We start from the raw sequence: 26474 nt of genomic DNA, 5'->3' as shown, positions 1-26474 counted from the left end.
GCTCTGTAAAGTCACCAATGACCTCCTTATAGCCAAATCAAACGATCTCTTCGTAGTCATATCCTCCCTTGACTTTTCAGCTGCTTTTGACACTGTGGGCCACTCCCTCCTACAATCAAGCCTTGGTTTTGTTGACACGATATTAACCTGGTTCTCCCCATAACTCTGCCTGCTCCTTCTCTGCTCTTTTTCTGCCTCTCATCCTCTTACTGGGGATATACCACAAAGCTCTATTCTGGGTACCAAACTCTTCTTATTTTACTCTCCCTTTTCCAGGGGAGCTCATCAGCTCATCTGATTTCAGCTACTCTCTCTATACCGACGACTCCCAATCTATCTTCTCTATCAGCCAGATCTCTCAGCAATCCAGCATCTCCTCAGGCCTCTAGGACATCTCCACCTGGATGTATCGCTGGCACCTCAAACTTAATATGTGTAAAACACATAGTAAGTGCTTAACAAATACTACAATTATTATTATTACTATTAGATTTTGACCTTCTGGTGTATCCTAAGCCAACAGATTTGGACTTTCTAGTTCATCTAAGAATTAAGATTTTTATTTAAAAGGCAGGACATTCACTGTAGGTGATTAATATGGGGAGTCATTTAATATTGGGTGTTCGAAGTGCTAAATATGACAGGGTACCTATGTACAGGACTTAAATAAGAACATGTGCATGTAAGCCTACCTTTCCCTTTCAAATTGTTCCATGAACACCGCTTTCTGCTGTTCATACACTGGAACTTTAGTAGCCAAGAAGACAACTTTTCCTCTCTGTCCATCTGGCATATTTTGAAGATGATTTTTACATATCATAATTGCCACAAATGTTTTTCCACATCCTTAAACACAATGAAAGAAAATAATAGGCAATCCAGTAAATCCAAAGTAAGGTCCTTAGAAATCTTTCGGAGTCTCTTCGATTCCACCACAAAAATCCAGTTGAAAATGACACTCTGCTACCTCCGAAAACTCCAAGGCTGAACAGGTTGGGAGTCAAAACTTATAAGCTACATTCTGAGTAGTGACTTGAGGAAAGCATCCAGCTCCTTACAGATTTGACCTCAAATGACCTTGAAAATTGAAGTCAAGGAGGACAGGCTTGCTCTCCCTTTCAAACTTGATATTACAAGGACAGACACAAATAGAGGTAGGATGAACCTTACACTTCCAGAGTCTCAGAACTCAGTGACATGTCCCAGGAAGCCAAAATAAAAGGAAACCTGACAAATGAAACTCAGCTGTGGTTCTGTGACAGAGGAGAACCCCAAATCAGGGTTTTGGAAAAATAAAGGTGTGATGAAATGTTGAAAATCAAGCACATATAGAGATTGGCATAATACAAATGTATGGACCAGAAGATCTCGGGGCTCCCTTCTCATCTCTGGGGTTTCTAGAAGTCTATGAAAATGCACTGAGGCTGGTATTACTCTCCTCCCTGTTACAGAGAAGAAAAACGGAGTTTTAACAGTTGCTGACAGCATCACAAATTTCCCATAAGTGAAGTGAAAGAGTTAGTGAAATTGCTTGCTGGATTTTTCTCCTTCCAAAAGAGGGACTTAATGAGATATGTGACAGCAGTCGAAAAAGATGTGGCAATTAAAAAAGATGCATTAAAGCCAATTCTTTGATTGTACCATAACAGGGTACAAATGCACTGGTGTAATGAAATGTGAGCTAGAACATGGAACCATAATGCTGGAAGCAACTTCCAGAGGTCAACTAATCAAAGCCCTGGATTTCTCCTAGCCTTGCATTCCAAGGTCAGAAAGTTTTTTCTAGGCTTAAACCCAATCTCTCCTATGGCAATTCCCTACTGCCCACTTAATTATTCACCATAATAATAATAATAATAATGGCATTTGTGAAGCGCTTACTATGTGCAGAGCACAGTTCTAAGCGCTGGGGGGGGGGGGGGGACACACAAGGTGATCAAGTTGTCCCACGTGGGGCTCACAGTCTTAATCCCCATTTTACAGATGAGGTAACTGAGGCTCAGAGAAGTTAAGTGACTTGCCCAAGGTCACATAGCAGATATGTGGCGGAGTAGGGATTCGAACCCATAACCTCTGACTCCAAAGCCTGGGCTCTTTCCACTGAGCCACACTGCTTCTCTACTGAGCCACGCTGCTTATCATCCAAACAATAACTCTGGATATCATTTAAAGCTGCTAAATTTAAGACTGGTATACTATGACTGGTCCTTGTGGGTGCTCGGACACCCAACTTTGATGCTATAATCTAGTGTTACTTATCTTACACCTCTAGATATATTGCTGCACGTTAGATTCTCAACGCTTCTTTGGGATAATAGACTTGACAGGCAAATGTTCTTGAGAGAAGTAGTCAAATCTTCACTTCTTTGATGTATCACTTTAAGGAAAAGACAGCAAAGACAGAAACAGTAAAATTACATTAGGAATAACAATGGGTTTACCAGTAGGAGCACAAATTATTGTATTTTTTCCATCCAAAGCAGGCTTGGCAAGCTCCATCTGATAACTCCTTGCATTTTTAGGGCTGTAAGTTGTCTTCACTCCTGTAATAAAATGAAGCAGAATTCAATATTGCTGGGTCTGAAACGCAGCTTTCATTACATGGCAGTAAAATGAATTATGGTCTTCATTATAAATATTATAATTCTTGTCATCCAACCAGTCCATTGATTTTGAAGCACTGCTATCTACATCAGCAGGGGTCAACACCCTAATCAATCAATAGTATCTATTGAGTCTTACTGTGTGCAGGGTACTGTACTAAGCATTTAGTAGAGCACGACAGTCAGCAGACACCATCCCTGCTCTCGAGGGATCACGGATTTCATGCATGGGGCAAGGGTGTCAGTTTTGCACACTCTCTTCTCTGCTAGCCCCACCCAATGGCCTGATGCAGTTGTCATCACAGTCCCTCCTCATCACCAGAGGTAGCTAGAGATGAGAGTAGGAATTGAAGGAGGGAGTAAACTCCAATCCCAGGTCTCATCCCCTGCTCTAGTTCTGGGGACAGCCTCATGTTGAGCCTCTGGCTGCCCAGCCATCCCCTTACTCCTTTCTACTTCTAAGGGGTTCTAGGGAAGGAGCTAGGACATATGTGAAAGAAGGATCACTTGGGGCTCCCTCTACCCCCAACTTCCTCTGCTGTACCCAGGATAGCTCCCTCATTCGTATCCTCTCCTTCCCCCTAGTTACACTAAGGAACAATTTGTAAAGGCCCAGGGATAAGAGTCACATGCTGGCAAGGCTTCTTTCAAGATCAGCCTCAAGTTGACTACTATACACAAGATTAACGGCAAAGGGGTGAGCCCAGAGAGGAGAAGCTGTATGGCCTAGTGGAAAGAGAACAGCACTGGAAGTAAAGAGGCTTAGGCTCAAATCTCAGCTCTACCACTGGCCTGCTGTGTGTCTTTGGGCAGGCCATTTAACTTCTTTGTTCTTCAGTTTCCTCATCTGCAGAATGGAGATTAAGGACCTGTTCCTCCTCCTCCTTTCCGAGCACCATTGAGACAGGACTGCATCTGATAATATGATTGTAATTTATCTCTACGCCAGTCGTTGGCACAAAGCAAGAGCTTAAAAAAGACTATTATTATTACTCTTATTACAGAGAAGCAGCATGGCCTAGTGGAATAGGCCACAGGCCTGGGAGTCAGAGGACTGGGGTTCTAGTCCTGGCTCTGCCACTTGTCTGCTGTGTGACCTTGGGAAAATCACTAAACTTCTCTGTGCCCTCAAGTACCTCATCTGTAAAATGTGGATTAAAGACATTTAAGACATGTGGGACAGTGACTGTGTCCTACCCAATTACCTTCATCTATCCCAGTACTTAGGATGATGCCTGGTACATAGTAAGTGCTTAACAAATGCCATTTAAAAAATATATATAAAGGACACTGTGACAACCACAAAGATGCTCCCCTACTACCTGGAGTCTGCTGCCACCTAGGGGCATATCTTTATTCCTCACTTTCTTTTTATTTATTTAAAAATTGATGACATCTCTAACGTATTTCAAAGCCCTTCAGGGAAGGGCAAACTATAAAACAGGTTTCAAAAATTGATATGGAGCTGGAGTGCTTCACAGTTCTTCACAGTCTTGTAAATATATAAAAAGCAAGAACAGAAGGAAAAAAAAGGAGAATGAAACCACTAGGAGTACCAATATCACAAGAGCGGTAAACATACACTGTGGAAACCAACTCTTAACCAGCCTTGCTCCATTTTGTTTTCAGACTCCATTTTGTTTGTTCTCTTTACTCATGCTTCATTCATTCATTCAATCGTATTTATTGAGTGCTTACTGTGTGCAGAGCACTGTACTAAGCGCTTGGGAAGTACAAGTTGGCAGCATATAGAGACAGTCGCTACCCAACAACAGGCTCAGCCACACCCTCCCCTGTCGACAGTTAAGAATACTGCAACCTCACTTGATTGGATCCATTGGATCATCCAATCAAGAGCACCAACAATTGACTGGATCTTGTTGATGGTGTGAGGGAAAACCACGCACTATAACTGTCAATCCCACTTTCCGGTGATGAGGTTAAGTTTGTTTTTAGGGCAACAGACTCTGTCTGTCCTCACCCATAAAGAGCTATATTAGTATTGCAATAATAAACCCCTTGTGCTGTATTGCTGTGACTTGATTCCTTTTTTTGTGAACACGATAAAACTGACTGAAGTATTTTTAAAAGAAAGAAAATTAACCATTTCATTCAATATAACACAATCATACTATAAAGACAAACTTTCCTGTTTGTAGTGACATTTTGATTTCCTTTTTTCTTCCAACTATCACTCGCTTGTTCATTTCCCTCTTTCATCCCTTTAAAAAGTAACCTCTCATAACTGCCCCATCAGAAAACATTTTCCAGAGAAGAGACGGCTGAATGAAAACTGATTCACGCGCCTAGGACTGAAGAAAGTTGAAGCGGGTCTAAGGAACTTTGAGTATTTGTGATAGGTACAGACTTGTCCACAAAACAGTTATCTTTAAAAACAAAGCTTAAAAAGTAAGTCAGTCACAAGGCTTGTGGGAGATCAAAGCAGCAGCATGGCTTAGCGAAAAGAGCATCAGCTTAGGAGTCAGAAGATGTGGGTTCTAATCCTGACTTCACCACTTGTCTGCTGTGTGACCCTGGGCAAGACACTTCACTTCTCTGTGCCTCAGTTACTTCATCTATAAAATGGGAATTAAGACTGATTCCCACGTGGGACAACCTGATTACCCTGAATCTACCCCAGCACTTAGAACAGTGCGTGGCACATAGTAAGCGCTTAACAAATACCATAATTATTTTTATTATTTTAGAAAAAAAGACAAAGAAACAAACTCATGGGCTCCAAAATGGACCTCGCATTGCATTCCATTAAACTGCCTTCCAATAGGAGGAGCTAAGAATAAGTTAAGGAGAAGGGGGTAACCTCAGTATACTTGCAGGTTTAGAGATTTTTGAAAACCATTTCCCAAACTGCCCTAGCTTTCAGGAATTTTAAATTATAGATGAATTAGGATGTCAGATACTAAATATTAGGCAAAGAAAGCACTTGCATTTTTAAACTGTATTTACAAGATAAAGAGCTTTCAGATTAGCCTGATTACCTGCCAATGAAAACAGATTCTCACTGAAATTCTGTTTTTCAGGTTCTTCCTCGTAGGATCCACTCACGTAGAAGGTTCCACTTTCCTCATCCTGCTCATCTTCCATCTCAAAATCTTGTTTCCCACTGGCATCTGAAGTAAACCAACAAAATCATTTTCATCACCATCACAATTATTTTTTAAGTACATTCTAATGTGCAAGCCCTAGAGAAAGTACAAGGGAGATTGCAGTCCTTGCCCTTGTTAAAAAAAATACACTGCTCAAAATAAATAGATAACGACCAAGAGTAACTAATAAGGCATTTCAAAAGCAGGTAAAACTGTTAGCCACCTTTCTCACTTTATGCCAGGATTCTCAACTGCTATAAACTGTGGATCCTCATCATTGCCCCCATGGCTTTTAGAGTGGTTTTATATAGTCCATCACCTGTCCAATTCTATGTGGGAAAGTGAGGGGAGACAAAAAAAGAGTGGCTAGTATTCTTGAGGGCTGTCAGCGACCCCTGAAGCAGCTCTAGAAGCATAGTTTCCTCTCTCGGTTGGGGATGAGAAGGTGGGGTACTGGCTTTCAAGCCTCAGTCTATTCCAATATATGTTATTTATCAGTAATAATAATAATAATGTTTGCTAAGCACTTACTAAATCACAAGCTGCTCACTTCAAGCACATCCTCGTGTGCTTTAACTCTGCTGAGCAAAATTATTCCTCCACCCTTACTGACACCCATGCCCATCACCCTCTCCAGTTGTTCTAGGCATTTTACTCCCTCCTCAAACCCCGTCCCCCCGCCTCCCCATCCCTCGCCCCTAATAACCTGTCCACCTACTTTATTGAGAAAATTGACACTATCTGGCATGCTCTCCCTAAAATCTCCTCCGCCCTTCCCCAGTCCCTCCCTTCTCCTGCCCCTTCTTCAACTCTCCCATCTTTCCCAGCAGTACCTGCAGAGGAGACCTCTGCCTTCTCTCAAAATCCACCTCCTTCACCTGTGCATCCAACCCCATTCCTTCACACCTTATCAAAACGCTTGCCCCCACTCCTTCTTCCCTCCCTAACTGCTTGCTATCTTTAACTGTTCACTCTCCAATGGCTTCTTCCCCACTGCTTTCAAACATGCCCATGTCTCCCCTATCCTAATAAAGCCCTCCCATGACCCCATGGCTCCCTCCAGTTATCACTCCATCGCCCTCCTACTATTCCTCTCTAAAGTCCTTGGGTGAGTAGCCTACACCCGCTGTCTCAAGAGTTCCTCTCCTCCTATTCTCTCCTTGACCCCCTCCAATCTGGGTTCCGTCCCCTTCAACTCACAGAAACTGACCTCTCAAAGGTTACAAACAATCCCCTTCTTGCCAAATCCAATGGCCTCTACTCCATCCTAATCCTCCTTGACCTTTCAGCTACCTTCAACACTGTTGACAACTCCCTTCTCCTGGAATCATTATCCAACCTCGGCTTCACTGACACTGTCCTATCCTGGGTCTCCTAGCTCTCTGGCTGCTCATTCTCAGTCTTTTTCATGGGCTCCTCTTCTGCCTCCTATCCCCCATATTGTGCGTGTCCCTCAGGGTTCAGTTCTGGGTCCTCTCCTATTCTCCATCTACACCCACTCCCTTGAAGAACTCATTCGCTCACATGGCTTCATCTACCAACTTTATGTGGATGATACTCAAATCTACAACTCCAGCCCTGATCTCTCTCCCTCTCTGCACTTTTGCATTTCCTCCTTCCTTCAAGACATCTCTATTTGGCTGTACTCCCATCACCTCAAACTCAATATGACTAAAACAGAACTTATCTTCCCACCCAAACCCGGTGTGTTAACTCTTAATCAGCTCTGCTCCATTTTGTTTTCAGACTCCATTTTGTAATCTAGTTTGTTTTTCCTAAATGATGCTTCAGCTATACCCTGCCCTGTCGTCAGTTAAGAAAACTACGGCCGCACTTGATTGGACCCACTGGATCAACCGATCACAAGCACCAACACTTGATTGGATAATGTTGACGGTGTGAGGGAATATTTCACCCACCATGGACTATAACTCTCCCACTTTTTGGTGATGAGGTTAACACTGCTTTTAGGGCAACAGACTCTGTCTGTTCTCACCCATACAGATCTGTATTAGGATTACAATAATAAACCCCTTGTGGTGTGTTGCTGCAACTTGATTCCTTTTTCTTTTTGTGGACCCAACACCTGTCCTTCCCCTGACTTTCCCATCACTATAGACAGAACCACCATCATTCCTGTCTCACAAGCCTGTAACCTTGCATTATCCTTGACTCCTCTGTCTCACTCAATCCATATATTCAATCCATCACTAAATCCTGTCGGCTCCACCTTCACATCGCTAAAATCTGCCCTTTCCTCTCCAACCAAACCGCTACCACGTTAATGCAATCACTTACTTCCTTACAGTAATCCCGCCTTGATTACTGTATCAGCCACCTTGCTGACCTCCCTGCCCTGCTGTCTCTCCCCACTCCAGTCCATACTTCATTCTGCTGCCCAGATCATTTTTCTACAAAAATGTTCAGGCCATGTTTCCCCACTCCTCAAGAACCTCCAGTGGTTGACCATCCACCTCCACAAACAAAAACTCCTTACTATTGGCTTTAAAGCAGTCAATCACCTTGCCCCCTCCCACCTTACCTCGCTACTCCCCTACTACAACCCAGTCTGCGCACTTTGTTCCTCTAATGCTAACCTTCTCACTGTACCTTTATCTCATCTATCTCACTGCCGATCTCTCGCCCACATCCTGCCTCTGAGCTGGAATGCCCTCGCTCCTCATATCCGACAGACAATTACTTTCCCCCATTTCAAAGCCTTACTGAAGGCACATCTTCTCCAAGACGCCTTTCCTAAGCCCTCATTTCCTCTTCTCCTACTCCCTTCTGTGTCACCCTAACTTGCTTGCTCCCTTTATTCAATCCCCCACAGCACTTATGTACATATCTGTAACTTATTTATATTAATGTCTGTCTCCCCCTCTAGACTGTAAGCTCATTGTGGGCAGGTAATGTGTCTTTTTATTCTTATATTGTACTCTCCCAAGTGCTTAATACAATACTCTGCACACAGTAAGCACTCAATAAATATGACTGAATTAATGCACTGCACTGAGTGCTAGAGAAGATACAACATAAGCAGATTGGCCAGAGTCCCTGTCCCACACGGAGCTCATAATCTAAGTATAATGGAGAACAGGTACTTAATGGACATTTCATAAATAAGGAAACTGAGGCATAGGAAAGTTAAGTGACTTGCCCAAAGTCACACAGCAGGCAAGTGACAGAGCTGGGAATAGTACCCAGGTCTTCTGATTCCCACACACATGCTCTTTCCACTAGGCCACTCTGTCTGATTTGATAATAAGGATAGGGAGGAGGGGAGAAAGGGGAAGGGCTGAAAGTGGAGACAGACAGACAGACAAGAAGAAAAACCCCACATGGGGGAAAAGTAGTCATCTGCTACTTCAAAACACAGGGAAGAAGTGAATAATAAGTAAAGGGCTCATTTAAGCAGTTCTCTCACTTCACCACATGGGGGAGTTTTTAAAAGGTGAAAAATAATTCAGTCCTCCATACCACATATTAATAATAATGATGGTATTTGTTAAGCGCTTACTATGTGCGAAGCACTGTTCTAAGCGCTGGGATGAAGGTGGGCCATAAACTAAAGTGCTGAGAATAATGGGATTTTTCTGGGTCAATTCTGAAAATGGAATTCTGTGGTAGGAAGGAGGGAGCCCGTTGCTTGAATTGTCTCCCTCCTTCCGGCCAACATGTTAGGAGGTTGCAGCATTTTCTTACTAAAATTTCATCCGTCCGTTCATTGCCGTATTTATTAAGTGCCTACTGTGTGCAGAGCACTGTACTAAGCGCTTGGAAAGTAAAATTCGTTAACAGAGACAATCCCATCCCAATAATGGGCTCACAGTCTAGAAGGGGGAAGACAGACAACAAAACAAAACAAGTAGAGAGACATCAATAGCATCACTGTACTGTGTGCCTGGGGCAGTCAGATTCCTAAACACTGACCCCTCTAAAATAGTGTTTAATTGGCTACCATGCTTTTTATTTCCTACTGTTGAGCTTACACTTGTTTTCATTGTTGTTTATACTATATTCTTCTTGTTTTAGGTGTCCGCCTGAGTCCCCTGTGGGACAGGGACAGTGCCTGAATTGATTTCCAGGCCCCCTGTTCCTCCCCCTCCTCCTTCCCTCACCTGCAACAATCTGGCCTCCTACTTCATTAATAAAATTAACTCCATCAGGTCTGAGCTCCCCAAAGTCACTCCTCCCCCTTCTCCAACTCCCCCGGGCTCTCAACCCTCTCCGCTACTCTCCCATCCTTCCCAGCAGTATCCTCACATGAGATCTCCTCCCTCCTCTCAAGTGCTACTCCAGCCACCTGTGCTTCTGACCCCATTCCCTCTCACCTTATGAAATCTCTCGCTCTGTCCCTCCTTAACTTCCATCTTCAACCGCTCTCTCCCCACTGGTTCCTTCCCCTCTGCCTTCAAACATGCCCACGTCTCCCCCATCCTAAACAAACCCTCTCTTGACCCCACCTCCCCTTCTAGTTATCACCCTATCTCCCTCCTACCATTCCTTTCCAAACTCCTTGAACGAGTTGTCTACACACACTGCCTCGAATTCCTCAGTGCCAACTCTCTCCTCGACCTCCTCCAATCTGGCTTCCGTCCCCTACATTCCACGGAAACTGCCCTCTCAAAGGTCACCAATGACCTCCTGCTTGCCAAATCCAACAGCTCCTACTTTATCCTAATCCTCCTCGACCTTTCAGCTGCCTTCGACACTGTGGACCACCCCCTTCTCCTCAACACGCTATCCAACCTTAGCTTCACAGACTCTGTCCTCTCCTGGTTCTCCTCTTACCTCTCCGGCCGTTCATTCTCAGTCTCTTTTGCGGGCTCCTCCTCCCCCTCCCATCCCCTTACTGTAGGGGTTTCCTCAAAGGTCAGTTCTACTCAGCCCTACTGAGAGCTCACCTCCTCCAGGAGGCCTTCCCAGACTGAGCCCCCTCTTCTCTCCCCCTCCTCCCCTTCCCCATCCCCCCTGCCTTACCTCCTTCCCTTCCCCACAGCACCTGTATATATATTTGTACATATTTATTACTCTATTTTACTTGTACATATTTACTATTCTATTTATTTTGTTAATATGTTTTGTTTTGTTGTCGGTCTCCCCCGTCTAGACTGTGAGCCCGCTGGTGGGTAGGGACCGTCTCTATGTGTTGCCAACTTGTACTTCCCAAGCGCTTAGTACAGTGCTCTGCACACAGTAAGCACTCAATAAATACGACTGAATGAATGGATTTTCCTACAAATCACACTAGGTCCTGCTATTGGTATTTGCACACTTGCCAATCCTGAATAACATATTAGTAATAAGAATATTACACACAGGAACTATACCAGAAGGACCACAATATGCAAGAAGTATGAATTATGAATTAGAGCCACTCATCATGAAAAGCAAAGTCAGATTAGCATTGTACTGTCTTGCCAAAAACAAGACACCTGGTTCTGATAGGCTTCCTGTCGAGGTGTTTCAGGCAGCTGGAAAGAAATCAGTTAAAGTCCCTACCAAATTTTGTCAACAGGTACAGCTAACCACTCAATGGCCATCTGATTGGAAGAGATCAGTTTACGTTCCAATACTGAAGAAAGGAGATACAACTAAATGTGACAATTATCATACAATTTCCTTGATCTCGCATGCCAGCAAGGTACTACTAAAAGTTATATGGCATCGAATGGGAGCCTACATGAAACGCAAACTGCCCGGTGTTCAAGCAGGATTCCGGAAAGGATGAGGGACGTGAGAAATTATTGCTGATGTCCACTGGATAACTGAAAGCACAAGAGAATATCAAAAGGAAGTCAGCATGTGCTTTATTGATTATAGTAAGGCCTTTGACTGTGTGGATCATGAGAAGCTCTGGAGTACATGAAAGCAAATGGGCATACCAGACTATTTTATTGCATTAATACTGAACCTGTATGACGGACAGGAGGCTACAATAAAAACAGAATGTGGAGAAACTGATTGGTTTCCCATTAGTAAGGGTGTAAGACAAAGACGTATCGTACTGCCTTAGTTCATCCTTTATGCTGAATACATAATGAGAAAAACCAGACTGGATGAAGACAAACGGGAAGTAAGGATTGGATGAAGCAATATAAACAACCTTCATTATGCTGATGATACTAAACTACTAGCAGAAAATGAAGATTTGAAGGGCTTATTATTAAAAATTAAGGAGCAGAGCAAAAAGATGGGCCTGCATTTGCATGTCAAGAAAACAAAGATCATGACAACTGGAAGTTTTAACACATTTATAGCAGATGGAGAGAAGATTGAAATAGTTGACAATTTTTCTCTCCTGGGATAGCCTACCAATAACAAAGGAACTAGTAGTCAAGACATATACCGAAGAGTAATGGTAGGAAGAATTCCTATAAAGAGGTTGGAAAAAAAATCATGAGAAGTGGCAACATAACAATTGCCACAAAAATACAAATTGTTCATTCTCTGGTGTTTCCAGTGACATTGTGTGAATCCAACTGCTGGACAGTGAAAAAACGGGACAGAAGGGAGCATTGATTCTTTTGAACTGTAGTGTTGGAGAAGACTTTTGTGAATACCATGGACTGCTCGAAAAACAAATGGGTTTTGAAGCAAATTAAGCCAGTGTAGTCTTTGGAAGGCCAAATGGCTCGACTTAGATTTGCAAATTCTGGCCACATCATCAAGAGGACTAATTCTCCGGAGAAGACGCTAATGCTAGGAAAAGTTCAGGGAAAATGAGGAAGAGGCAGACCAGCAGCTAGATGGATAGAAACAGAACAACGATAATGGAAGAACCCTTAGCAATTTGTTTCTGGTTTGGGAGTTGATCCACTCTTTTGTATCATCATTGATGGTATTTATCGAGTACTTACTAAGTGCCAAGAGTACAAGGGAAGCAAGACACCATCAGGACCCTGTCTACAATTTAATGGGGTAAGTCTGTACTCCCCTTACCCCAGCACTTATACTCAGTTACCTCCTTGACTTGCCATTTACTTTCGTATCTGTCTCCCATCTAGACTGTCAGCTCCTTGAGAGCAGGAATGCTAATTACTCCATTGTACTCTCCAAAGTGCTTAATACAGTGTGTTGCCCACAGTAAATGCTCAGTAAATATCACGGATTGATAGGCAAAAATTATAGTAGAAGCTTGCTAATAGTAGGAGCAAGAGGAAGAAAAAGGATTATAACTCAAAGTAATGCAAATCTGTCGGGATGAAACAGTTGAATAAATAATGAATTATACAAAAATATAAAAGTACTGAAGATAGGGATGAGGAAATAGTGTAGGCCTGGAAGTCAGAGAACCTGGGTTCTAATCCCGGATCAAGTTAACTGCTCTGCTTCTGCTTCCTCATCTGTAAAATGGGGATTCAATACCTGTTCTCCCTCCCCTTTAGAATGTGAGACCCATGTGGGATAAGGACTGTATCCAATGTGATTGTTTGGCATCTACCCCAGCACTTATGATGCAGTAAGGGCTTAACAAATGCCATTACCATTATCATATGTAAGTGCCATAGGTAAGGATTGGGTGAGTATGGTGCTGTGAATTAATCAAGGAAGCCTTGCCAAAGGAGGTTGAACTTAAAGATCACTGGAGATGGGGAAAACTGATCTGGAGGTTTGGGGGTTGGGAGGGAAGAGGAGGAAAAGTTCAAGGCTTGGGGAAGAGAGTAAGCAAGAGAGCAGTGGCAAGAGAGCCAAGAGTGAGATACTGTTAAGAGTGAGATTGGGAGGAGTAGAGAGTGAGAGCTAGGGGATAGAGGGGGAAGACAGCCCACGGGCAAAGTGAAGGAAGCTGTGGAGAGCCTAAAAGGCAGTGGTATGGAGTTTCTGCTCCATGTGGAGGGAGCTGGTAGCCCACGCAGTTTCTGAGGATGGAAGAGATGGGTGACTAGCAATGGTTCAAGAAGTTTACTTGTGCAATGGCATGGAATATAGACTGAAGGAGGGAGAGGCTGGAGGCACGAAGATCAGTGAAGAGGTTCATACAGTAGTCTAATCATGCTACGACAAGAGTTTGGGACCAGGTTGGTAGCCGTCTCGGTGACAAGAAAGGGGTGGATCTGGGAAATGCAGAATTTAGCAGTTTAGTAGCTGAATGGTCAGGAGGTAGAAATGACATCAAGATTAAGGGCTTTTTTGGTGAAGTTGTGGGCAAGACTCCAGCACCCAGAAGATACCCACAACATCAAGCCCCAGGCTGCCTTCTCTACCATGGCAGGAAGATGGTGAAGCAGTAGCACGAGATCTATCCACTCCCCCTATTCCAGGCTGCAAGCTCTGCAAGGCGTCCCACAGCATCGAGCCCATCCTGATGACTGTGGCAGTAGTTGTTGTTGGACTGATTTTTGTCTGTCTTTAAATATTGTTTTGACAGCTACACCTTTTCTTCCATGTCCACCACTAACCCTCCTCCCCTTATTCAACTGTAACCCCCTTGAGGGCCAAGGGCCGTGTCTAAGTCTCATCTGGCACTTAGTACAGTGCTCTGCACACAGCAGGTGCTGAATAAATACTATTACTACTGCTTCTGGGATAGGAAGGATGGTGGGATCGTTGACAGAGATGGAAAAACTAAGAAGAGGAATGAGACTTTCAGTAGCCCTAGAGGTTTGGTTGATCCAGGACAAGAAGTGAAATGGAAACACCCTTCTTAGGGGTTTTTGGACAAGGGGTGACATAATGCAAGCTTAATCTCCCAGGAACGTCCCAGACTGGGCAGATTCCCAAGGCCAACTCTGCTCCAAACCAGGGATAGAGGACCAGGCAGCCACCTCTTTGGATTCAATTCCACGGCAGCTCATCCACTCGTGCTTAAGCAGCACAGGGGAAGGTAAGAGTTGAAGTAAATACATTTGGCAAAAAGAGTTACCTGAGTCGAGGGTCCACAATTTACTGACTACATCACAATCTCCCATATCCAAAGCGGTTTTCAAGATTTTGGGCCAATTTTCCTTATCTGACCTGAGAAGGCATTCAGTTATTTTCTCTACACAAGCCATTGGCCCGGTGAGATGCTGAACCTACATGAGACAAAAGTAAATTATTAGGTGGCCATTAAAAGGCATGCCTTTATGGGTTTCTACTGATGGAGAGCCAAAGCACAATGCAAACTCAATAAATACGATTAAATGAATGAATGAATGAATGAATGAATTACTGGTAGATAAAAGTAATGAAAAACATTTGGGGTCCAATTATGACCTGCCCAACCACCAGCTAAGTCAGCAAAGTGTAACCTTCACCCCCGCAACAGCTTTCCTTTATCCCATGGTGCGCGACCCCCAATCCTGCCTACACTGAGGTTCCAAGGCCCTTCCTAGAGTTGCTCATCCTTCTCTCCTTCTCTCCATCTTACGTGACTGAGACAGATCCAGAGAAGGGCTTCAGGTCTACTCTCCTCCCCTGCTCCTAATTGCTTTCCCTGCATTCACAGGCATACTGACAAAAATACATGTGCATTTCTTTAACCGATCAAAACTCTGTCGTAATTTGCAAGAAACTGCACTGCCACACTCCTCACAACTAATGTCATTTCTGGAATGGGGGAGGGAGTAGGGGAAGTGAGGGCTTAGAAGACCTCTTGGAGGTGGGGAGAGTGGCAGTCTGTCGTGTGGCCGGGGAGAGAGTTCCAGGTCAGAGAGAGGACGTGGGCAAAGGGCGGCGAGATCGACAAACTCAAGGTGCAGTGAGTAGGGTGGCGTTGGAGGAGTGGAGCGTGAGGGCTGAGCTGTAGTAAGAAATCAGCAAGGTAAGATAGGAAGGGACAAGCAGATTGAACCAGTAGTAAGGAGTCTGTTTGGCGTGGAGGTGGATGGACAACCACTGGAGGTTTCCGAGGAGCGGGGAGATGTGAGCTGAACATTCCTTTAGAAAAATGATCTGGGAAACAGAGTGAAGTAAGGATTGGAGTGGGGAAAGACAGGGGCAGGGAGGTCAATGAGGAGGCTAATCAGTAGTCAAGACAGGATAGATTAAGTGCTTGGATCAGTGTAGCAGTTTGGAGAGGAAAGGGCAGATTTTAGCATCACTATGAAGGTAAAACTGACAGATTTGGTGACAGATTGAATATGTGGGCTGAAAGAGAGATGAGTGAAGGATAATGAGAAGGCTATGGGCTTGTGAGACAGGGAAGATAGAGGTGTTGTCTACAGTGATGGGAAAGACACAGGGAGGACAGGGTTTGGGTGGGAAGATAAGGAAGATCATGTTTGTTTTGGACATATTAAATTTGAGGTGTCAGAGGACCTGGGTTCTAATCCTGGCTCTGCCACTTGCCTGCTGTGTAACCTTGGTCAAGTCACTTAACTACTCATTTGTAAAATGGAGACTCATTCCTAATCAGGCTCACTGGACCTGGAAGGGATGTGAGGCCCATGTGGGACAGGGACTATATCCGACCTGATTATCGTGTATCTACCCCAGTGCTTAGAACAGTACTTGGCACAAGGTAAGCACTTCACAAGTACCTTTAAAAAATAATTAAAATTTAAGATGACAGGACCTTGACAGTTTTCCTGTACCGAAGGGGAGGAAAGTTGAACCTAAGTGATAGGGATGTCTAAAAAATGACAGAAGAGCAAGAGGGGCTAAAGGAGTTCAATAACTTATACTTATTTTATCCTTCCATACTTCTGCTAATCAGCTTCTTGGTGTTTCTTTCTCCTCCTCCAAATGATTTATCCAAGTACTTGTCCTATCCTGCCTTGATACTATATCAGCCTCCTTGCTGGCCTCCCTGATTCCTGCCTCTCTCCACTCCAGTCCTTAATTCATTTGGCTGCCCGGATCATTTTTCTTCAAAAACAGGCCGTTTCCCTACTCCTGGAGAACCTCCAGCGATTGCCCATCCACCTCTGCATCAAACAGAAACTGCTTACCATGGGCTTTGAAGCACTCCATCGCCTTGCCCCCTCCTACCTCATCCAGTGCTTAGAACAGTGCTTTGCACATAGTAAGCGCTTAATAAATGCCATCATCATTATTATCTCACTACTCTCCTACTAATCAATCATATTTATTGAGCGCTTACTGTGTGCAGAGCACTGTACTAAGCGCTTGGGAAGTACAAGTTGGCAACATATAGAGACAGTCCCTACCCAACAGTGGGCTCACAGTCTAGAAGGTGGAGACAGAGAACAAAACCAAACATATTAACAAAATAAAATAAATAGAATAGATAAGTACAAGTAAAATAAATAAATAGAGTAATATATATGCACAAACATATATACATATATACAGGCACTGTGGGGAAGGGAAGGAGGTAAGACGGGGGAGATGGAGAGGGGGATGAGGGGGAGAGGAAGGAGGGGGCTCAGTCTGGTAAGGCCTCCTGGAGGAGGTGAGCTCTCAGTAGGGCCTTGAAGGGAGGAAGACAGCTAGCTTGGCGGATGTTGGGAGGGAGGGCATTCCAGGCCAGGGGGATGACGTGGGCTGGGGGTACTACAACATAGCCCACACACTTTGCTCTTCTAATGCCAACATACTCACTGTACCTCGCTCTCATCTATCTTGCCACCAACTCTTTTTGTCCACACCCTGCCTCTCGCCTGGAATGACCTCCCTCTTCATAACCAAAAGAAAATCATTCTCCCCACCTTCAAATCCTTATTAAAAACACATCTCCTCCAAGAGGCTTTCCTAAGCAAGCCCTCCTTTCCTCTTCTTCCACTTCCACCCTTGAATTTGGATTTGCACCCTTTATTCACCCTTCCCTCAGCCTCGCCCCACAGTACTTATCCACCATTTATCTATTTGTCTTAATGTCTGCCTGAGGGATCTTGGTGCCAACCACATCCCTTCCAGGTCCAGTAAGGGGCTATGCTGTTGCTCACTGATTTCAATGGCCTCCAAATAGGCTCAGAGATTGAAACCATTTGGCCCATTTCCAACAAATACTGGGGTCATGAAAACTGTCTCTCCACAGTAATCATGTAATTGCTAAAGAACAAGTAACTCCTGCATATAGACATGAGCTACGTCACCTGAAGGATTTAGTATCGTGTAATCCACAGAGTGCAAATATCGCCTGGGATAATTTAATTTTCCCTCATATACAGCCAAGGCTCAATTATTCCTCTCTATGTACCTCTATTCTCTTTAACTTTCACTAGGTAGCTTGCAGGAACAGAAAGAGGTGATGAGCTCAAATTGGTATTACACAATTACTTTATTCAGGTGTTTTTCTTCTCCTCTACTTCTCTTCTGTTTACCTGACCACCTTTTGAAAATTTTATTCCTCGCTAATGCCTCCACTGAGCCAGTAGCATGTTACGAAGAAAGGAGACAAAACTCCTAACAGCCTGTTTAGTTACTGAGCAGCTGCTCTGGAAATAAGCTTGGGGAGAAGGAAAGTTAGCATCAATTGGCTTAAACTGGATTATCTTGTGGATTTTCATTATTCATACTTTCACTAAATTAATTGAAATAGATCCTATGTACAGCTTTGTTTTCAAAATTTTACAAACATTCAACTCTTTGAATTAATTGATTGTACCTGTCGAATCTCTTCCAACTCCTGAGATTTTAAACACTCATTTAGATAAGGGAGGATGTCATTTGGCTTGATGCTGTTTTTGAACTCTGGCAGTATGCGTTTCAGCAATTCTCTATGTTCCTCCAATCTCTCAATTTTTTGGAAATTCCAATTTTCAATTGCTTCATAAAGTCCAATGTACTCTAAAAGAGAAGAGATTGCATTTCTCACATTAACAATTAAAAACATGGGACCCTTGTTTGAACCTTAGGAATCAACATGGCCTAATGGAAAGAGCATAGGCCTGAGCCAAATCAATCAATCAATTGTATTTATTGAGCGCTTACTGTGTGCAGAGCACTGTACTAAGCACTTGGGAAGTACAAGCTGGCAACATATAGAGACAGTCCCTACCCAACAGTGGGCTCACAGTCTAGAAGGGGGAAATCCCAGCTCTGCCACTTGTCTGCTGTGTGACCCTGGGCAAGTCACTGCTGTGTGACCCTGGGCAAGTCACTTCACTTCCCCATGCCTCAGTTACCTCATCCGTAAAATAGGGATTGAAGACCGTGAGCCCCTTGTGGGACATGGACTGTGTCCAACCTGACTAGTTTGTATCTACCCCAACACTTAGTACAGTGCCTGGCACATAGTAAATGCTTAACAAAGACCATAAAAACAAATTACTGCAGAAGTACTTTGAAAGGGACTTGGTAAATGGCATTTAACAAAGATTCATATTTTCTTAAAAATTACACTCAAGTATTGACAGATCCTTCAACATTAATGCCTATTTCTGGCTCTCTCACCGATTCTTTGGGCAAATCAACCAGAATAAAAATTATTCTGGAAGTTTTGTACACAGTGTATTTTGGATGCTAAAATGTGTTAACTCTTCAATGGGCCAATATTTCTTGTTCAGCACTTTCTAGATTTTAGTTCTGTAAAATAATGCTAATAATACTTGACAACCAACTGATATAATAAAATGTGGTAGGAAGACTACAAGAATTGTATATTTTTTATTATTTTCATATATTATCTCACCTTCCCAATACCCTTTTGAGTTTGGGAGCAGTATCTAATTTTCATCTGGGTAATCAATCAATCAATGGTATTTATTGAGCACTTAGAGTTAGCAAGCCACTGTACTAAGCACTCGGAAGAGTACAATACAATGGGGTTGGTAGACATGATCCCTGCCCATGAGGAGCAGAGGGGGAGACAGACATTAAAATCAATTACAGATAGGGGAAAAGGTAGAGTATCGGGATATGTGCTGCGGGGCTGGGGTGAGTATAAAAGTGCTTAAGGGGTACACAGTCAAGTGCAGCATAGGGAAGGGTGGATAGGGGAAATGAGAGGATAATCAGAGAAGGGCTCTTGGAGGAGATGTGATTTTAGTAGGGCTTTGCAGGTAAGGAAGAGTGGTGGTCTGTCAAATATGAAGGGGAGGGAACTCTGGGCCAGATGGAGGACATTGGTGGAGAGAAGGACAAGATCGAGGTACCCTGAGTTGAGTGGCCTTAAAGGAAGAGCTCGCTGTGGGCAGGGAACATGTCTACCAACTCTATATTGTACTCTTCCAAGCACTTAGCACAGCGATCTGCACACAATGAGCGCTGAATGCGATTAACTGCTGGACTGCAGTGTGCAGGTTGGGTTGTAGAATGAGATCAGCAGGGTAAGGTAGGAGGGGAGAGAGCCGATTGAGTGTCTTAAAAGTGATGAAGAGGAGTGTCTGATGTAAAAATGGATGGGAACCATTGAAGGTTTTTGAGGAGGGAAGGGGATGTGGACTGAACAAGTTTTTAGAAAAAAATGATCCAGGCAGCAGAGTAAAGTATGGATTGTAGAGGGGAGAGACTTTTCCCAGTGCTTAACAAAGTGCTTTGCACAGAGTTGGTGCTTAACAAATACTATTATTAATGACTAAGCAGTCCCATTAAACATTGAGAAACAGTGCAGCTTAGTGGAAAGAGCACTGGCCTGGGAGTCAGAAGACCTGGGTTCTAATTCTAGCTCCACCACTTGTCTGCTGGGTGACCTTGGGTAAGTCGTTTAACTTCTCTGTGCCTCAGTTACCTCATCTGTAAAATGGGGATTAAAGCTGTGAGCCCCATGTGGGACAGGGACTGTGTCCATCCTGATACCTTGTATCTACCCCAGCATTTAGTACGGTGCTTGGCACATAGTAAACTGTTAACAAATACCATTAAAAAAAAGTCAGTCTCCCTGCTGGATTGGAAGCTCTTTAAGGGCAGAAATCATGTCTACTAATTTCTATTGTATTCTAACAAGCGCTTAGTATAGTTCTCTGCACATATTAAGTGCTCAATAAATGCTATTCATCCACTGACTGATTGACTGAGGAGTGAGAAGCACATCAGTTCGGAGCTATTTCATCAGGCAAATTCCAGTGCTTAGAACAGTGCCGAGCACTTAGAACAGTGCTTTGCACATAGTAAGCACTTAACAAATACCAAAATTATTAAATTATTAAACAGCAGGAGACAGCGAGTGTCATACATGCTGGCAAAGGGCCTAAGATACTGAACATTGTAACACTAAAGATTAGCAAAGCAAGGGGGAGGAAGAGATAAAAAAAATTCCAGGAAAACATTTTGTGATTCTCGTGGGAGTTCACAGCTGCAGTGCTTTTCAGGAAAATGACCTCCTTGGTATTCCTGAAAATCTGGTCATTTTCCTCTTGGACAGAGGTCTGCTGGGAACTTCACTACTACTACTACTACTACTACTATTAATAATAATAATAATAATAATGGTATTTGTTAAGTGCTTACTATGTGCAAAGCATTGTTCTAAGCGCTGGGGAGGTTACAAGGTGATCAGGTTGTCCCACAGGGGCTCACAGTCTTCACCCCCATTTTACAGATGAGGTAACTGAGGCACAGAGAAGTGAAGTGACTTGTCCAAAGTCACCCAGTTGACAAGTGGCAGAACTGGGATTTGAACCCATGACCTCTGACTCTAAAGCCTGGGCTCTTTCCACTGAGCCACTAATTACCCATAGGCAGTAAAGCTCAGATTAGTCTTTTACAAGTAGCTTGGCAAAGTGGATAGAGAAAGGGCCTGGGAGTCAGAAACTCCTGGGTTCTGATCCCAGCTTTACCACTTGTCTGCTGTGTGACCTAGGTCAAGTCACTCGACTTCTCTGTGCCTCAGTTACCTCATCTGTAAAATGGGGATTGAGACTCTGAGCCTCACATGGGACAGGGACTGTGTCCAATTTGGTTTGCTTGTATCCACCCCAGTGCTTAGTTCAGTGCCTGGCACATAGTAAGCACTTAAGAAATGCCATCATTATTATTACAATATAGCTTCCACATAAAGACATAACATGGCAGAATCACAAAGTACCTGGAATATAGTGCTTTTAAGCAATGCCATTTGTGCACTTTAAATACAGTAATGAGGGGAAAAGTCTGTTTTAATGGGGTGAAGATGCAGTCTGGAGTCGGGGCAGGAAAAGTTTCCCCTGCCTTGGGCAACCAGATACTTGGAACTGGCCCTGAAGAAGAGGCACAGGAATCCCAAGCCACCTGAAACCATGAATGAGCAGAATAAACAAACTGACCTGCACTATGAAGGGCATCCAGGAATCCTCGGAACCACCCATCCTCGGTTAGTTTCAGTAGGTACTTGAGAAACAATTTTGCAGAAGCGGTCACCCCCATGTTCATGAATTCGGCCTTAATATGCTCCACAATCTCTATTGATGTCAAATACAACATGAATTATTAAACATCACAGAAATGAACAATACCAAAAAAGTGTCCCAAATCTCCAAGTTACCTTAACATGTTTAAAACAGAACTCCTTATCTTCCCACCCAAACCCTGTCCTTCTCCTGAAGTTCCTATCTCTGGAAATGACACCATCATCTTTCCTGTCTCACAAGCCCATAACCCTGGCATTATCCTTGACTCCTCTCTCTTATTCAACCCACATATTCAATCCATTACTAAATCCTGTTGGTTCAACATTCACAACACTGCTAAAATCTGCCCGTTTCTCTCCATCCACACTGCTACAACATTAGTCCAAGCACTTATTCACCTTGAAAACTCTATCAGCCTCCTTGCTGACCTCCCTGCCTCCTGCCCCTCCCCACTCCAATCTGCATTTCACTCTACTGCCCAGATCATTTTTCTACAAAAATGTACAGGCCATGTTTCCCCACTCCTCAAGAGCCTCCAGTGGTTGCCCATCCACCTCCGTATCAAACAGAAATGCCTTACCATGGGCTTTAAAGTATTCATTCACCTTGCCCTCTCCTACCTCACCTCGCTACTCTCTTACTACAACCCAGCCTGCACATTACACTCCTCTAATGCTAACCTTCTCTTGTCTTGTCTTATGCTAACAAGTCATCTCCGACCCAAAACGATACCATAGACACATTTCTCCCAGAACGCCCCACCTGCATTTGCAATTGTTCTGGTAGTGTATCCACAGTTTTCTTGGCAAAAATACAGAAGTGGTTTACCATTGTCTCTTTCCACACAGTAAACCTGAGTCTCTTCCCTCGACTCTCTCCCATGCCGATGCTGCCCAGAACAGGGGAGTCTTGACATGTAGCAGATTGCCTTCCACTCGCTAGTCACTGCCCAAGCTAGGAATGGAAGACTACTGGAAACTCTCCAGGTGCGACCCTGAGAGGGTGCTAACCTTCTCACTGATCCTTTATCTTGTCTTGGACCTCTCGCCCACATCCTGCCTCTAATGTGTAATACCCTCCCTCTTCATATCCAACAATTATTCTCCCTTACTTCAAACCTTATTGAAGGTACATCTCCTCCAAGAGGCTTTCCCTGATTAAACCCTCCTTTCCTCTTCTCCCACTCCCTTCTTTGTCACCCTGCCTTGCTCCCTTTATTCACCCCCCCGTCCCAGCCCCTAAGCACTTATTCATTCGATCATATGTATTAATACTACGTGCAAAGCACCATACTAAGCACTTGGGAGAGTTTACTATAACAATAAACACACTCCCCACCCACAACGAGCTTACACTTACGTACATATCCATAATTTTGTTTATTCATATTAATGTCTACCTCCCCCCCCACCCTGAGACTGTAAACTCATTGTGGGCAGGGAATGTATCTGTTGTATTCTCGCATGTGCTTAGTGCAGTGCTCTGCACACAGTAAGCGCTCAAATATGATTGACTAAGCACTTAATGAAGACCACTGATTGATTGACTATTGCTAGTGAACTTCATCCTTTTACTTATCTCTCAAAGTAAAGTCCAAATCTGTCCTCCTGGTGCCACTCACCCATTCCAGCTTTCTGTTCTCTGCTTGAAAACAAACTCTGCCCTATGAAGATACTCTCACCATGCACATATGTCACCAATAAAAATATCAAACAATACCATATAAAATATCAAATGAGAAGCAGTATGGCCTAGTGGATGGAACACAGACCAGGGAGTCAGAAGGACCTGAGTTCTAATCCCGGCTCCACCATTTGTCTGCTGTGCGACCTTAGGCAAGTCACTCCACTTCTCTGTGCCTCAGTTCCCTCATCTGTAAAATGGGGATTTAGGCTGTAATCCCCATGTGGGACATGGACTGTGTCAGCCTAACTAGCTTCTAACAATCAATTGTATTTGAGTGCTTACTGTGAAGGGCACTGTAGTATTTATCCCAGTGCAGAGTACAGTGCCCCACACAGAGCTAGTGGCCAATAAATACCATTGATTGATTAATACCGAAAAAAACAAAACCCAAAGTAGACCAAGGATTGGGTACCGTTGGCGATGACAAGCCTCAGGTTCATTTTTCCATCACTGTTGAGCAGCCAGGTTGCAGCCCCTCCTTTGCTGATGTGGGTTCTTCCCCAGAAAGACGCAGTCTTTTTTTTATTTTTTTACTGACTTTACTGTGAGCTCCTTGCGGGCAGGGAACGTGCCCACTAATTCTGTTATACTGGACTCTCCCAAGCGCTCAGTACAGTGAGTACAGTACATGCGAGAGGCAGTATGGCTCAATGGAAAGAGCACGGGCTTGGGAGTCTGAGGTCATGAGTTCAAATCCCGGCTCCACCAACTGTCAGCTGTGTGACTTTGAGCAAGTCACTTAACTTCTCTGTGCCTCAGTTCCCTCATCTAGAAAATGGGGATGAAGCCTGTGACGCCCACATGGGACAACCTGCTCACCTTCTATCCTCCTCAGCGCTTAGAACAGTGCTTTGCACATAGTAAGCGCTTAACAAATGCCATCATTATGATTACAGTGCCCGCCCGCAGTAGGCGCTCCATAAATCCCCCTGATTGATTGATCTGTGGTGCTCTTTGGGAACTGACTTCCTCGAACGAACAACGGCCGATCCCGTCCGAAAGCCGCAGCCCTCTCTCACCTTCCGAAAACCAGGTGTTCATGTAGCTCAAGACGTAATTGGGGTTTAGGATCTTGTATATAAAATCCCCGAAAACCTTGAGATTCTCCTTGTCCTCGGCCGTCATATCTCTCCGCCTCTACAGCTCCGAGCTGTTGTTGTTATTATGTTATTATTAATAATAATAATTATCGCCGGCATGTCGCCGCAGCCATAGCTGCGCACCCTTCAGCCCGGCAAAAGCCCGAAGCAGGCAGGCTGGGGAGGAGGGGGCGTGGCTAAACGGGAGCGCCTTTGAAGACAACAGACTGCGCAGGCGCACGAGGAAGGGCTCTGCCCACAAGTCACGTGGCTGCCGTCCAACGGCCAGCGACGGGCGGCGCTGAGGAAATCGAAACCGAACCAGGCCGGAGAGGGAAAATCGAAACTTGTAATAATGATAATAATAATAATAGTGTTTGTTATGCGCTGAGAATGTAGCGGGCACGGTACTAAGCGCTGGGGTCGATACAAGCAAATCGGGTTGGACACAGCCGCTATAGAGCTCACCAGCTCAAGACCCATTTTACAGATGAGGTAACTGAGGCCCAGAGAAGTGAAGTGACTTGCCCAAGGCCACACTGCTGACAAGGGGCGGAGTAGGGCTCACAATCTCAAGACCTATTTTACCCTCTCCCCGCCCCCCAGCACATATAATAATAATAATGGTGTTTGTTAAGTGCTTACTATGTGCAGAGCACTGTGTTCTAAGCGCTGGGGTAGATACAAGGTGATCGCGTTGTCCCACGTGGGGCTCACACTCTTAATCCCCGTTTTACAGATGAGGTAACTGAGGCACAGAGAAGTGAAGTGACTTGCCCAAGGTCACACAGCAGACAAGTGGCAGAGCAGGGGTTAGAACCCATGATCTTCTGACTCCCAGGCCTGTGCTCTAGATACTATGTATATATCTATACTTACTGGTACTGGCTCTCAAATCTCTCAGGCCCCTAAGCCAAAGTGGGCCAGATTCAGCAATTTAAAATAGCCCACTATTCAGTAAGGCTGAATCTTACTTGGCTCCAAGGGAGACATTTCCACCTGTGATGGCTCTTAATCAGTAGCCACAGATACATTCAGGAACTTTCCAGCATACAGTAATTTCAAGAACAGTGGCAGGTTGGGTGGTGGGGAGGTTAATGAATCATCATCATCAATTGTATTTATTGAGTGCTTACTGTGTGCAGAGCACTGTACTAAGCGCTTGGGAAGTACAAGTTGGCAACATATAGAGACAGTCCCTACCCAACAGTGGGCTCACAGTCTAAAAGAGTGGGCTCACAGTCTAAAAGTGTGCATCCACAGCCAGCTCCAAGTCAAAATGATCCACTGTGGGTGGAAGCAGCTACATGTCCGGGGTCTCAGCTCCCACCCAACACTTCTCTGTTGGACCTAAAGGAGTAAGTGGCCCACAGACCAAAGTAATTGCCCATCCCTTCCCTAAATCAGCCAGAAATGATAGCCCCCCTCTGTCTTCTTGGTCTGAGCCCTGAATAGTTTTCTCCCACTCCATTCATTCATTCAATCGTATTTATTGAGCACTTACTGTGTGCAGAGCACTGTACTAAGCACTTGGGAAGTGCAAGTTGGCAACATATAGAGACGGTCCCTACCCAACAACGGGCTCACAGTCTATTATTCTTGACCAGACAAGTCAGTGGCTAAACTTGGGGGCTGAGTGAGAAGGACTAGTCTCACATGTCTGTTCAACCTTTTCACTGTCTGGCTCTGGAGGCACAAACGAAGCAAAGACGGCACTGTTACATAGACACGCAGGGAAGTGTTCACAGACTATTGAGGGAGGGACCGAAGGAAGGAGTTGGGAGAAAAGGGGAAGATGAAAAAGTTAAAAAGGGGAAGAGAATGTAGAAATAAGTAGGTCAA

General features: G+C 44.2%; 1 protein-coding gene across 1 annotated transcript in view; it reads right to left on the bottom strand.

The window, feature by feature from the left end:
• DDX58 (DExD/H-box helicase 58) overlaps positions 1 to 24783 on the bottom strand; it is a 46362-nt gene extending 21579 nt beyond the window's left edge. The window contains exons 1-7 of the mRNA XM_038769420.1: positions 24573 to 24783; positions 21784 to 21918; positions 18207 to 18388; positions 14580 to 14730; positions 5603 to 5734; positions 2442 to 2543; positions 693 to 846 (exon numbers count right to left, since the gene is read on the bottom strand). Coding sequence (XP_038625348.1) covers positions 693 to 846; positions 2442 to 2543; positions 5603 to 5734; positions 14580 to 14730; positions 18207 to 18388; positions 21784 to 21918; positions 24573 to 24678 — 962 coding nt within the window. The 5' untranslated portion in view covers positions 24679 to 24783. The remainder of the gene's footprint in view (positions 1 to 692; positions 847 to 2441; positions 2544 to 5602; positions 5735 to 14579; positions 14731 to 18206; positions 18389 to 21783; positions 21919 to 24572) is intronic.
• Positions 24784 to 26474: the final 1691 nt, after the last annotated feature.

The sequence above is a fragment of the Tachyglossus aculeatus genome, chromosome X4, assembly GCF_015852505.1.
Source record: "Tachyglossus aculeatus isolate mTacAcu1 chromosome X4, mTacAcu1.pri, whole genome shotgun sequence".
In the NCBI taxonomy this organism is placed as follows: domain Eukaryota; kingdom Metazoa; phylum Chordata; class Mammalia; order Monotremata; family Tachyglossidae; genus Tachyglossus; species Tachyglossus aculeatus.
This window is presented reverse-complemented; position numbering and strand designations above follow the sequence as displayed.